Source organism: Lutra lutra, chromosome 2, assembly GCF_902655055.1.
Source record: "Lutra lutra chromosome 2, mLutLut1.2, whole genome shotgun sequence".
NCBI classification, from domain to species: Eukaryota; Metazoa; Chordata; class Mammalia; order Carnivora; family Mustelidae; genus Lutra; species Lutra lutra.
The window spans coordinates 15,568,000-15,583,444 of record NC_062279.1 but is presented as its reverse complement, the minus strand read 5'-3'; the positions used below and the strand labels follow the sequence as shown (position 1 = coordinate 15,583,444).

At 39.1% G+C, this 15,445-nt stretch overlaps 1 protein-coding gene across 7 annotated transcripts in view; it reads right to left on the bottom strand.

Moving 5' to 3' along the window:
- Positions 1-15,328, bottom strand: part of PRIMPOL (primase and DNA directed polymerase) — a 52,778-nt gene extending 37,450 nt beyond the window's left edge. For 4 of the 7 annotated variants that reach the window (XM_047714805.1, XM_047714786.1, XM_047714822.1 and 1 more), the window contains exons 1-6: positions 15,110-15,327; positions 14,119-14,195; positions 13,708-13,776; positions 11,355-11,478; positions 9,253-9,492; positions 512-609 (exon numbers count right to left, since the gene is read on the bottom strand). In XM_047714805.1, coding sequence (XP_047570761.1) covers positions 512-609; positions 9,253-9,432 — 278 coding nt within the window. In that variant the 5' untranslated portion in view covers positions 9,433-9,492; positions 11,355-11,478; positions 13,708-13,776; positions 14,119-14,195; positions 15,110-15,327. Of the gene's footprint in view, positions 1-511; positions 610-9,252; positions 9,493-11,354; positions 11,479-13,707; positions 13,777-14,118; positions 14,196-15,109 lie in introns of all 7 variants that reach the window. The other 3 variants (XM_047714796.1, XM_047714844.1, XM_047714814.1) reach the window with 2 other exon arrangements.
- Positions 15,329-15,445: the final 117 nt, after the last annotated feature.

Here is a 15,445-nt window from a genome sequence, read left to right as displayed (position 1 = left end):
ATTGGATAAGCTTTTTATGAGAATTTTTAAGTTTTGTATTTTCCTTAGGAAAACAGTATTTGAAAAATTGGCTAGAAACATATTCTGAATCACCTGACTTCAAAAGCTTTCAGTGCTCACATGTGGATCAAGAGATAGGACTTTAACATGGGTTAATAAAAATAGATACTGCCTCGGTAAATGAATGATGACTTGGGCTAAGTGAAATCCAGAGGGCATCCTATGAAAGTAAAAAGTTTGTAATTTGAACAAAAAGTGATGGGGGAATTGTGTCATCACATGCACAAGAACTCAAAACACACACACGATTGCCCCTGACTTTTCTCCCAGCACCTCGTAAGATCATTTAGTGCTGCTATGACACGGAAGCTCCAGAGTTCAATTTTACGGATAAAGGAGTAACCAAATGTGGGATGGAGATTCACAACAGTTAATTCAGCCAGCATTAATTTCACCAACATTACTAGATGAAGGAAATGTAACTTTAATGTGTTGTCCTTGATGGACTTACCGGGATTTATAATAAAACCAAAGTTGAGCATAGGTTGTCACCAGGTAAATACGTTGCCCATCGCCCACTTTGTATTCCAAAGCAAATACGTGAACATCCTTTATAAGAGCAAAAATAATAGTAGAAAAATTAATAAAAGCAGAAATCCAAAAACAACTGTAGCTAGTCGATGCTCATGAAGAATTTTATCAAATTTTGGAAAACTGGAATTTGAGCATCTTTATTCCTAAAAAAAGAAAAATAATTATTGTGACTATGCCAATCAAAATCTAATTATATTTATTCACTCAAGTAATACATGTTCAAGGCAGAAACCATTCAAATATCCAGACCAAAAAGAGAAAAAAAGGGAGAAAAATCACTTTTCAATCACTCTAGCTTGACTTCCTATTATAGCTTCACTTTCTAGTTTATGAAATTAAACTTATTTCTTTTAAAGACTTATTTATTGGGGCACCTGGGTGGCTCTGCCTTCGATTGAGCCTCTGCCTTTGGCTCAGGTCAAGATCTCAGAGTCCTGGGGTCGAGCCCTGCATCAGGCTCTCTGCTCAGCAGGAAGCCTGCTTCTCCCTCTCTCTCTGCCTGCCTCTCTGCCTACTTGTGATCTCTGTCAAATAAATAAATAAAATCTTAAAAAAAAAAAAGACTTACTTATTCATTTTAAAGAGAGAGACAGAGCACACATGCATTAGGGGGAGAGGCACAAGGAGAGAGAATCTCAAGCAGACTCTGTGCTAAGTGAGGTGCCTGACATAGGGCTTGATCTCACAACACTAAGACCATGACCTGAGTCAAAACCAAGAGTCTGAGGCTCAGTTGACTGTGCCACCCATTTAAAACTTATTTTTTGAAACAACCTAAATGTTACTATAAGTGACTAAGGCTAGGGGTACCTGGGTGGCTCAGTTGGTTAAGCAACTGCCTTCAGCTCAGGTCATGATCTTGGAGTCTTGGGATCGAGTTCCACCATCGGGCTCCCTCCTCAGTGGGAAGTCTGCTTCTCCCTCCGACCTCTCCCCTCTCATGTTCCCTCTCTCTCATTCTCTCTCTCAAATAAATAAATAAAATCTTAAAAAAAATGACCTAGACTAAAATTAATAAATTCTCTAATACATATAAAAACATGTGGACAACAAATTTTTAAATGTTTTAAATATTTACAAGTTAATATTAAAAGCTTAAGATTTAAAATGTTTACCTTTAACAAGTATAAGACTATAAATAGTCTTTTCTATGAGACACTTCTTTTAAGGTTAATGGCTGTGGCACTTGATATAACCATTTGCATTTGTTGCCCCAAAGAGTTTCTTCTATTAAAGGGATACACAAGTTATTTTCTTTCCACTTAGTTAATAGCAGCTGTTAAGCCTATCAAGGAAATAAAACTTCCATTTTCAGAAATGAGATTTCAATGAGGGACTAAATTACTGACATTAAAACAATCTTCCTGGGGCACCTGGGTGGCTCAGTAGGTTAAAGCCTCTGCCTTCGGCTCAGGTCATGATCCCAGGGTCCTGGGATTGAGCCCCACATTGGGCTCTCTGCTCGGCAGGGATCCTGCTTTCTCCTCTCTCTCTCTCTGACTGCCTCGCTGCCTACCTGTGATCTCTGTCTGTCAAATAAATTTTAAAAATATAAAAAAAAAAAAATCTTCCTGAGATAAATTTTATAGTTGGTAATTGTTAACTTTTAGCAATCATACTCCTATTCTAATTCAAGATCAAATGAACCTGTCAGGAATTTAATTTCCGATACTTGAATTGGATTTACACAAAATGAACACAAAGGCTGTTATTTTATTTCTTAAACTATTTTTTTTAAGATTTTATTTATTTATCTGAGAGAGGCAAAGAGAGAGCGAAAGAGCGTGTTCATGCATAGGAGCAGGGGAAGGGGCAGGGGGAGAAGCAGACTCCCTGCTGAGCAGGAAGCCCCCCCAGGGGTTCAATTCCAGGACCTTGGGAACCAATCTCAGGACCCTGGGATCATGACCTGAGCTGAAGGCAGACACTTAACCGACAGAACCACCCAGGTGTCCCTATTTCCTAAACTCTTCTGATGAGATCTGAGTTAGCTTCCCTTTACAAGGGAACAAAGGGTCTTCATCCTAAAAAATTTTAAGCACACTGAGTTTTTATATAGTATCAGTGATCAGAATCACAATATATTTATGCTTGACTTCACATATGCACCTTTTCATACTTTATATTCCCCATAGTGCCAAATAAATGATGTGCAATACACAACTGTTTATTTCTGAGCATCAGACCATTTGCAAGGGTAGCAGCCGGCAACCACTCCTTAATCCCACTTACCTAATAAGTAGGAAATTACTACTATAAATCCACTCTATTATTCCAAAGCACAAAAGGAGAGCACAGAAAGTTAAACACATGTTTGCTTTGGTGGTATGATTTAAGACCCAGGGTTTATGAACTCTACACTATACTAATTGAGACATTTTATTTTCCTATTGCTTCAGTTCCATTTTTCTTCCTCATTTCATCCTTCAAATTTTCATACTCCACTCATTCATTTCCTCACATTTTTGTGGGTATTGTTTTAGTTCTCCACTAAAATCTAGTCATTCTATTATTTTTCAGTCCATGGATATGGTCATTTTTCCTCTAAGCATAACTTCTTTTATTCATTCTTTTTTTGGTTTTGTTTTTAAATTTATTTATTGGATAGAGAGAGAGAGAGTACAAGCAAGGGGAACCGCAGGCAGAGGTAGAGGGAGAAGCAGACTCCCTGCTGAGCAGGGAGCCCACCCTGGGCTGGATTCCAGGACCCTGGGATCATGACCTGAGCTAAAGGCAGATGCGTAACCGACTGAGCCACCCAGACCCCTCAGCATAGCTTCTTTTAAATATCATTATGTGGGAGTAGGACAAAAAGGCTGAATAGGAGGATGCTGAGTTCACTTCCCATGGACACACTGAAGTAACTGCCACAAGTAAGGCAACTTGCTTTGAAAGCAGTCAAAGACCAGCAGAACAGATCCTCCACAGCTAAAGACAAAAGACATAAAAACAAGGCCACATCAAGAAGGGTAAGAGGAGCTAAAGCAAAAATAGGAACCAAACCTTGGTATGGAGAACCACAAGCAGAACAGTTAGCATAGGCACAGAAGTCCTCCATGAAGAGAAAAAGGATCAAGCCCCACATCGGGCTCCTGCACGGGTGCCTACAGCAGGAGAACTGAGAACAAGTCCCCATTCCCTATTATGTCTGGTTAAGAAAATCACCAGGACAAATACACTAGTATAAATCAGAGCAGATTAGAGGATGCAGATTGTGGAAAGCACCCAAGCTGAACACTGAACAGAAAAGGAAATGAATAAAATAACCATAGTTTAAGGAACCTCTGGGACAACATCAAGGGCACAAACATTCACATTACAGAAGCCCCAGAAGGAGAAAAGAGAAAGAGGGAGAAAACTTATTTGAAGCAATGATAGCCTAAAACTTCCCTGACCTGGGGAAGGAAAAAAGAATAACAGCTCTAAGAAGCAAAGAGAGCCCAAACAAGATGAATCCAAGGAAGTGCACACCCAGACACATAACTAAATGTCAAAATTTAAAGATAGACTATTCAAAGCAGTAAGAGAAAAGCAACCAGTTACATATAAGGGAACACCCACAGGTTATAGGTGCATTTTTTTTTTTTTTCAGCAAAAACTAGGCAGGTCAGAAGAGGATGACATGATTTATTTCAAGTACAGAAAGAAATAAACCTATGTCCAAGAATACTCTACCCAATAAGATTACCATTCAGAAATGAAGGAGAGATAGAGTTTCCAGACAAAATTTTAAAAAGTTCATCACCACTAAACTGGCTTTCCAACAACTGTTAAAAGGACTTCTTTATGTGGAAAAGAAAAGAACATAACTAGAAGAAAATTAGGACAGGAAAAAATTTCTCTTATCAAAGAAAACATACAGTAAAAGTAGATCAATCACTATAAAGCCAGAATGAAGGTTAAAGGACAAAGTAGTTAAGTATTGACATAAATTAATTAAGGGATATGTAAAATAAATATAGCATCATACACTTAAACACGGAGGTAGGAAGTAAAAATGTAGCACTTTTATAATGTGTTGGAACATCAGCAACCACCAACTTTATAGACTGCTATATACATAAGATATTATACATGAACCTCGTGGGAACTATACACCAAAAACCTGTAACAGATACACAAAAAATAGAGAGGAACCCAGGCGTAACACTAAAGAAAGTCATCAATCTCTCCCTGATATGAGGAAGTTGATATGGGGGATTTGGGGGGTAGGGAAAGAATAAATGAAACAAGATGGGATCAGGAGGGAGACAAACCGTAAGACTCTTAATCTCACAAAACAAATTGAGGGATGCTGGGGGGAGAGGGGTAGGGAGAGGGTGGTGGGGTTATGGACATTGGGAAGGTATGTGCTATGAAGTGTGTAAACCTGGCGATTCACAGACCTGTACCCCTGGGGCTAATAGTAAATTATATGTTAATAAAAAATAAATAAATAAATAAATAAATAAATAAATAAAAGAAAGTCATTAATCACAAGGAAAGACAGCAAGAAGGAAAAAAACGAGGACTACAAAAATAACCAGAAAACAATGAACAAAATGTCAATAGGTACATATATATCAATAATCACTTTAAATGTAAATGGACTAAATGATCCAATCGAATGACAAAGTGTGACTGAATTGATAAAAAAACCAACCCCATCTATATGCTGCCCACAAAAGACTTCGGACTGAGACATATAAACTGAAAAAGAAGGGATAGAAAAAGATATTCAATGCAAATACAAACGAAAAAAAAAAAGGTGGAGTAGCAGTACTTATATCAGACAAAATATATTTAAAATCTGTAAAAAGAGACAAAGAAAGGCATGACATAAGGGCTCCTGGGTGGCTCAACCGGTTGAGCATCAAACACTTGATTTCAGCTCAGGTCATGATCTCAGGGTCCTGGGATCAAGCCCCTTGTTGGACTCTGTACTCAGCAGGAAGTTTGCTTGAGATTCTCTCCCTCTGCCCCTCTCCCACTTTGCATGCTCTCTACTAAATAAATAAATATTAAAAAAAAAAGAAAGAATTAGCATGACATAGTGATGAAGGGATCAACCTAACAAGAGGATAAAACAATTGTAAATGTCTATGCAGCCAACATAGGAGCGCCTAAATATATAAAGCAAGTATTAATAGACAAAGAGGGAGAAAGTGACAGTAATACAATAATAGTAGGGTAATTTAACACCCCACTTACATCAATGGATAGATCCTCCAGACAGAAAATCAATAAAGTGTATTGGCTTTGAAAGACACATTAGACCATATGCATTTAATAGATTATACAGAACATCTCATCCCCAAACAGAAGAAAATATTCTTTTTCAAGGGCACATGGAAAATTCTCCAAGATAGATCACATGTTAAGCTACCAAACAAGTCTCAATAAATTTAAAAGGACTAAAATCCTATCAAGCATCTGTTCCAACAATATGAAATAAGAAATCAATTACAAGAAAAAAAACTGGAAATAACAAACACATGGAGAATAAACAACTTGTTACTACACAATGGGTCAGAGGGGTCAATGGTGTCAATGGGGAAATCAAAGAGGAATAAAAAAATACCTGGACACAAGAGAAAATGGAAACGCAATGGCTGGGACACAGCAAAAGCAGTTCTAAGAGGGAAGTTTATAGCAATATAGTCCTACTTCAAGAAACAAGAAAAATCTCAAAAAAGCAATTTAAACTTATACGAAAAGGAACAAGCAAAATAAGAACAAAGTCCAAAATTAGAAGAAAGAAAATAATAAAGATCAGAGTGGAAATAAATGAAATAAAGACTAAAAAGATAATTGAAAAGATCAATGGAATTAGAAGCTGCTTCTTTGAAAAGATAAACAAAATTAATATAGCCAGACTCATCAAGAATAAAAAAGAAAGGAGCGTCTGAGTGGCTCAGTGGGTTAAGCCTCTGCCTTCTGCTCAGGTAATGGTCCCAGGGTCCTGGGATTGAGCCCCACATTGGGACTCCCTAGCGGGGAGCCTGCTTCCTCCTCTCTCTCTGCCTGCCTCGCTGCCTACTTGTCTGTCTGTCAAATAAATAAATAAAACCTTTAAAAAAATCAGAAATAAATGAGAATTTACAACTGACATCCACAAAAATACAAAGATTTATAAGAGACTGCTACAAGAAAATATATGCCAACAAATTAGACAAGCTAGAAGAAATGGATAAAGACTGACTCAGGAAGAAATAGAATGTCTGTATAGATAGATTACTAGTAATGAAAGTGAATCAGTAATCAAAAACTTCCCAAAAAACAAAAGTCCAGGACCAGATGGCTAGACAGATGAATTCTACCAAACATTTAATACAGAGTGCTCAAGCTATTCCAAAATACACAAGAAGAAGGAATTTTTTCCCCCTAGCAATGCTTCTGAATTTGTTTTACAAGGCCACCAGCATTACCCTCTAACCCAAACGCACAAAGACACTACAGTTATCCCTGATGATCACAGATGCAAAAAATCTTCAACAAAATATAGGCGAACCTAACACAATACATGAAAGGGATCATTCACCATGATCAAATGGGGTTTATTCCAGGGGCGCAAGAATGGTTCTCTATCCACAAATCAGCATCTACAGCACTTTAATAAAATGAAGGATAAAGATCCAACAATCATCTCAATAGACGCAGAAAAAGCATTTGACCCAATTTAACATAATGATGAAACTGTCAACAGAGGGAATACAGAGGAAACACGCCTCAACATAGTAAAGACCATGAATGACAAACCCACAGCCAACATCACACCCAAAAATGAAAAGATGCCCATTCTTCCCACTTTCACTCAATACAGTAGTAGAAATCCTAACCACAGCAATCAGACAAGTAAAAGAAGGAAGAAAAAAAGCCATTCAAATTGGTAAGGAAGGAGTAAAACATACAGATGGCCAACAGACCAACAGACACATGAGGAAATGCTCAACATTACTAATCAGCAGGGAAATGCAAATCAAATCAAATCAAATGATTTTGATGGCTAGTATCACACCAGTCAGAATGGCTAGTGTCAAAAAGATAAGACATGGGGCACCTGGGTAACTCAGTTGGTTAAGCGTCTGACTCTTGTCAGCTCAGGTCATGATCTCGGGGTCCTGGGATGGAGCCCTGCGTCAGACTCAGTGTTCAGTGGGGAGTCGGTTTGAGGATTCTCTCTCTCCCTCTCTCCCTATTCCTCCTCCACCCTGCTCTCTCTAAAATAAATAAATAAATAAATCTTTAAAAAAAAAAAAAAAAAGACAAGAAATAACACTGTTGGTAAGGATTTGGAGAAAAGGAAACACTTATGCACCACTGGTGGGAATGTAAGTTGGTGTAGCCATGATGGCAACCAGAATGGAGGTTCCTCAGAAAAAATTAAAAATAGAAACACCTGGACACCTGGGTGGCTCAGTGGTTTAAAGCCTCTGCTTTCGGCTCAGGTCATGATCCCAGAGTCCTGGGATCGAGACCCACATCGGGCTCTCTGCTTAGCGGGGAGCCTGCTTCCTCTTCTCTCTCTCTCTCTGCCTGCCTCTCTGCCTACTTGTGATCTTTGTCTGTCAAACAAATAAATAAAATCTTAAAAAAAAATTTAAAAAGAATAGAAACACCATACAATCCATTAATTCTAGTAATTCAGTATTTACCTGAAGAAAATGAAGTCACTAATTCAAAAGAATATATGTCCTTTGTTTCTTTACAATAGCCAAGGTATGAAAGATACCTGTGTCCATTGATAAATGAAGATAAAGAAGATGCAGTACATATACACAAAAGAATGTTACTCAGCCATAAAAAAAGAAGACTTCATTGTCTTGCCATTCACAACAACATGGATGGACCTAAAGGATATTCTGCTAAGTGAAATAAGCTACAGAAAACCAAAGATCAAAAGACTTCATTTTTATGTGGAATCTAAAAACAAAACAAATTTAAAATAGACTCATAAAATACAGAGAACAAACTGGTGGTTGCCTGAACAAAGGGGTGTGGGGAGACAGGAGAACTAAGTGAAGGAGATGAGAGTACAATCTTCCAGTTATAAAATACATAAGGCATGGGGATGAAAAGTACAGCATAGGGAATATAGTCAGTAATATTATAGTAACTTTGGTGATAGATGGAGACTAGACTTATCATGGTAAGCATTTTGTAATGTGTGTAATTGTTGAATCACTATGTTGTTCACGTGAAACTAATACACTATGTCAACTACATTTCAATTAAAACTTTAAAACATCATTACAAATCTTTAATTGTCACTACATAGCCCATTCTTTTTCATTATTAATACTAAGTAAATGGTCAAAAATTCATAGGGATAATTTCTGTAAATAGTGTGATATTTCAGATACGTGGGTGGCTCAGTTGTTCAGTGTCTGCCTTCAGCTCAGGTCATGATCCCATGGTCCTGGGATCAAGTCCCACATCAGGTTCCTTGTTCAATGGGGAGCCTGCTTCTGCCTCTGCCTGCTGTTCCCCCTGCTTGTGCTCTCTCTCTCTGACAAATAAATAAATCTTAAAAAAAAAAAAAAAACCATAATGTGATATTTAGATCACAACTAAATTCTTTTGATACTCATGTGGACTGAAGACAAACAGACATTTCTTTTTAAAATCCCAAGTTATAGTAGCTTCAAAAAAAAAAGAGGTAGGAGATAAGAATATTACCTCTTTACAGCTTTTAACAAAATTAAAAGCCTGAGTTTGCCGATGGAATAGTTTCCAAATGGAGGGTGGTTCTTCTGGCTTGGACAATCTTGGTCTGTATACTGAGGGCAACGGTTTCCTCTCATAATGAGATGCTCGTTCTTCAATTTGCTTCAGTTTTGCTTCCCATTTTCTCTCCATTGGTTTAGAAGTTACAGGGAAACTAAATCCTAACCCATGTAAGAGTTCTGTCAATTAGCACTAAAACAAAGACATAATTTCTTTCTTTAGAACTTATTTTTTTGGTAAAACGTCAAAACCCATTTCCTTACGGTTATTTCCTTATCTGCCATACACACACACATACACACACACACACACACACACATATAGTTATAGATATGATATAATACATAATTTATATTATATATATTCTATTACATATATTCTATATATAGATAGGTATCTATATATATACATACACACATACAGTTATATGGTTATATATATGATATAATACGTAATTTATATTACATATATTCTATATTTTTTATATATATATTCCATATTACATATATTCTATATATTATTATAGAATGTATAATACATAATATAATATATATACTATGTATATATATAGTTTTGCATGAAGTTTTAATGTGAAATAGGAATGGGGCTAGTTACCAGATAGCTTTAGATCTTGGCTCTTCTATCTAATAGTGCTATGATTTTAGAAGCACCCTAAGCCTTAACTGCAAAATGGGGATCAATGTCATCCTGAACACTTTATGTAATTATCATAAGGATAAATGTGATAGGATATAAGAAAACGTTTTGTAAATTACAAAGCCTCATGCAAACGTAAGCGGCTTTTGTATCATTATGGTTTTTATTATAACCAGTTTATTGCATCAAGCACTATCTACCTTGCCCAAGTGGAGCTACTACGTTGGCCATCACTTTTGTGATATTTCTTAGTACAGAGTTCATTTCTAGACACTACTGTGCAGTTCCCTTTTCTTCTGTTTCTATCCATTGTTCTTCTTTTCTCCCAACACAGTGGTTAGTTGGGAGAACAATTCAGTGTATAAATGGAACTGCAATATTGGTTAGTCTTGGTTTAGAATGTCCATGTTAATCATAAGCATGTTTAGAGATAGGAATACACACATTTTTAACCTATGTCTGTTAATTTAATGACTGTATTCAAGTAGCAGTCCTTTAATCCCTGTTTATTAATGACGTGTGTTTTTTATTTGCACACAATGTTTCCATGTTAGCCATGCCAAGGTAAGGGGGCCAGAAAATACTTTTATGATTTGGGATTACGCTTTACTTACCAAAAAAGGATAGGCTTTTAGAAGGGGAGAAGAGCTTGCATCGTAGGTAAGTAATGGCCACAAAACCTGCCATTCCTCCCTCAAAGAGATGTTATCTAAGCCCACTCACGTACTCTCTACTTGGCCACATGACTTGCTTTGGTCAATGTCACATCAACAAATGTGAAGCAAACCGAGGTGTAGTAAGCGCTTGTGCACTGGATTTGTCCTGTGACCAAGACTGTCCTCAGACTGTCATGCTAGAACTCCAGTCTCAAAGAAGATAAAAGGACATGTGGACAAGCACCAAGTTACCTCAGCTAACAGCCAACACCAGCTACCAGATACATGGAGTTCAGATATTCTGGACCATCCAGGCATCTGAATTCAATGCCTAAGCAAGCCTGAGTGAGTTCAGGTGAGATCTGCCAAAGACCTCCCCAGTCAACCCACAGAACTGTAAGAAAAAATGAACTATTTTTAAGCCAAGAAGTTTTGGTCTGGTTTTTCATATAGAAGTGGGTAACTGTGAGGCACCTGGGTTAAGCCTCTGCCTTCGGCTCAGGTCATGATCTCAGGGCCCTGTCTCTCTCTGCCTGCCTCTCTGCCTACTTGTGATCTCTCTCTGTCAAATAAATAAATAAAATCTTTAAAAAAAAAATCGATAACTGAGGTAGTCTCCCTTTTCATTAGTATCATCTTCACTAATAAAATAATTTATCTATATAGAAAACACATATATTCATTTTTTAAGGTGAAATAACAACATATACTAAAGCATTCGAGGGAAAAATTCCTATTTACCTCTGGCAATGCCTTTTCATACTTGTGCTTATCAATAAATATTCTCTTGAATTCTTGCAGAAAATTTTGCAACACAAACTCAACGGCAAATGATATATTCCCGGAAAGGAAAAAGAGGTTCATCCTAAAAGATTGAGAGGATACAGTATCATGACACTGTTAGATTTCACACTGGACTTCAAACATGTCAGACCTAAGAAAGAATACTCTCGCAATTACACGTGATCCGCATGAAAATTATAAATTATAAACTAAGAAACAAACATAATTCTAAAGGTATCAATATAAACTTCATACCAGACATGCCTAGGAACAGAATATAATTTCACTGGATGGAAGAGCTGGAATAATTTTTAATGAAACGGCTTTTTTCAATGAAAATGACATAGGACTCCAGACTGCTAGATCCTGAATATTTGGTTTATTTTAATCTGCTTTGCATACTGATAAAAATCCTCCACATTCTGACAACCTAGGTGAGAAACTGACTTTCTTCTATGAAATGTATTAACTTTTAATAAAGCGCAATGATTACTTAATGAAGAAATAAATACGGGGGCACCTGTGTGGTTTAGCATCTGCCTTCGGCTCAGATCATGACCCCAGGGCCCTGGGATGGAGCCCCGCTTTGGGCTCCCTGCCCCGATTCTCCCTCTCCCACTCCCCCTGCTTGTGTTCCCTCTCTCGGTGTCTCTCTCTGTGTCAAATAAATAAAATATTAAAAAAAAAATTAACACAATGCAATTAGATAGGATTTATAGCTCTAGTATCTTATCAGTAACTGACAGAATAACCATGTGGATGTTCACACTTAGTGACATGGACATCCAGAAAACTTTTGATTTGGTAAAAATACTGATACAACCAGGGGAAGGAAGCCATGCATGAAAGTCATGGAGACACAATGGAAAACCAGTCTGATGCTTCCTGGACCTAAGAAACCACAATGTCAACAAAGGAAAAAGAAGAATTCAATATATGTTATGCTCTCATGTTGTCTGAACAGTTAAAAAATGTTAACAGCTGGGTTGAGGGTCAGAAGACAGCTGGGGGCTGGACTACTAGAGCAGGAGGGCTGAATGACAAAAGCAAAGGAAATGGAGACCAGAAAGGCATCTGGCATTCTGCTTTTGGGCTATCATATTCCTCATCCCTATCCTTTGGGATAATGGATTTTCATTTTGGAAATGCTTTTAATTCCTGGTGCGGAAGGACTGTCGTCCTTCTTTTACATAACTGTTCATCAAAAACCCCTTTTCACACAGGGGCTGTTAACTATTTTTGGTAAATTTCCAAGTTCCAAAGAAAAATATTTGTTGTTAAAAAAAAAAAAAGAAAAATATTTGTTGTTTTTTTAAAATAGTAGGTTTAAGAACTCTATTGTTTATTTCTTCACAATGCACCACAATGTTAGTTAATTTCTTTCCTTCCTTCCTTTCCTTTTTCTTTTCTCTTTCTTCCTTCCTTCCTTCCTTTCCTAAATTAAACTCCATGCCCAATGTGGGGCTTGAACTCACAGCAAAGGGTCAAGAATCACAGGCTCTACCCACTGAGCCAGCCAGGTGGCCCCCTTCCCCACCTGCCCACGGTGTTATTTCTTAACACCGCATTCAATCATGGTCAATACTGATTTTACAACTAAAGGTGGTCAGGCTAGAAAAAAGGCTGGCTTAGTCCTTTTACAGGAACTGTAGTGGGAGAAGAGGCAGAGAGAAGGAGGTACAGTGATGACACAGACAGCCAACCTCAGTAGCCCTGGTTTCCCTAGGTTTATGCCTAGATATGCCCAGCTCAGACTCCTGACGGTCTGAACCCCAGGAACAGCTGCAACAGAAGGCACATGCCTCGTGATTCCTGGCCTCTAGGGAAAGCTTCCTTCCTCTTTTGTCTATCACACGTCAACCCCTGTTCCCTCTGTCCTGAGAACAGATTTTGTGTTTTCACAAAAAGTATTTTGTGCTTTCTGGCATATATGCTCCAGTTTCAATATTTAGTCGTGTTCTGGTATTTGACAATAGTTTCTTTTCTTTTTAAGATACTATTTGAGAGAAAGTGAAAGTGAGAGAGATCACGGAGGAAGAGGGAGAGGCAGACTCCAAGCTGAGCGGAGAGCCAGATGTGGGGCTCGATCCCAGGACCCCAGGATCACAACCTGAGCCAATGGCAGACACTCTACCGACTGAGTCACCCCGGTGCCCCTGGCAATAATTTCTTAACATAATCCCTTATGGCCTCTTGGAATACATTTATACTATTTCTCCCACTGCTAGAATATTCATAATAAAGTATGTGATTAAAACTCAGTTATAGTAATATTGCTACTTAAGAGTACATTCCAAATTAGTACATTCACCTTTTCCACTTTGGTCATTTTGCCTCTCAATGCTTGAACAGAAGTAACTCATAATTTCCCAAAAATCTCCTGTAAGGGATAAGAAAACATACAATGATCTATTGTTCTTTTCCAGTAACCCCTTTCTACCATCCCCACAGGATCCCCATCCAAACAGCCTCTCTGCCACACTAGTCACCCTTAAAACCCGACTTGTAACTTGCCATAGTGACACTAATTAATGATTCAGAAAGTCACTCAATTCACACTTCAGTTTACCCCCAAGAAGTCCAAACTCCCTCGAGAATCTGGACCAGATTCTAAGACTTTACAGTCTCCCCAGAATCGAAACCACTTAATCATTTTATTTCTTATTGTTCAGCCAGGATCACATCCTGTCCCTGACCCAGTACCACCACCTATTTCTCTTACCTGGAAGGCCTCGCCTGCCTTTCCCAAATTCTTCCTCTTCGAGGCCCAGATCAAAGTCCGCCACCTCTGCGACAATTCTGTGAAAAAAAATTACTGAATTCAGTCAGAAGACATGGCCTGTAGCCAACCCTTTTACTATAATGAAGTCTCAACTAGACTAATTAGTATTATCTACAGGAAAACAGAAAACCGCTGCTGCTGCCTTAACTGAAGTATCATTTTGGTAAGAGAGCTTAGCACAGGAAGACGTGTGGGCATCCCAGCGGGGTGACAGGACTTGTGCGACCACACTCCCTATGAAGAAGGGCGCGCTAAACCACTGGTAGGGTTTGGAGAGGGTCGTGGTCTCCAGTTTTACTGCAGCAGAAAAAGGGCCTGCCAAACATGGGTCCTCTCCCAATTTGGGAAGGAGAAAGAAAGGCCCAGGTGTTCTCGAGATGCAAATCTAACTCAGGTAATTCTGCTTTCGTTAAGAGCAAATGAGTTAACTCTCTTAAACCCGTGTGGGGATTGGGATTCGTACCTCCAGGAGTTGTTGGAAGGATAAAATAAGAAAATGTGCTGAGAAAAATGTACTAAGCACTTCACAAAGGGCTGCCGTACTTAAAAAGGCATCAATATATACATACATACACACACATATATATGACGACGTCTATTTATGGACAGACTACCCCCCTGACGTACACCCGAATAGGCAGAAATGCTGGGGACAGGCTAGCTGCTAACGTGCGGTCCCCGACTTCGAAGGATGTCCTCTTGAAGTTTGATGCAGAATTTGGTGCTCGATTGTGTTGATAACACTCTGCGAAAACGACTCATTGTTTGCATCAGGGTCTGAACACAGTTCGTGAGCCAGAACAGGCGGGGAAATACTGAGCGCAGGGAAGGAGGATTAAGGGGCAGGGAACTGGGGGGTGAGCGAAGGAAAGGCCTCGGCACCACAGGGGAAGTACAGATTACCAGCGCGGGTCGCTGCCTGCTCCCCTACCTCCGGGAGGCCCGCCTCTGACTCCCTCCTCTCTGCTCCTTGGGTCTCGCGAAGGGTTCAGGTGTCCCTCCTACTTTCAGAACCCCGCGCCACCAGCGGAAACCCGCCAGTCCTCAGGGGCAGCAGGCGGGACCAGTCTTCAAACCACGCGCGAGGGCGAGGCCACAGCGCGGGGTGGGCGTGCCGACAGGAAGGGACGCTCAGGCCTATGAAGGAGCGGCATAGGGGCGACGGGGGCGGAAGAGGAGTGCGCCGGGGCCTATGAGGGAGAGGCATATGGCAGGCGGGGGGCGGGGAGGAGAGTGCGCCGGGCCTATGAGGGAGAGGCATGGGTGG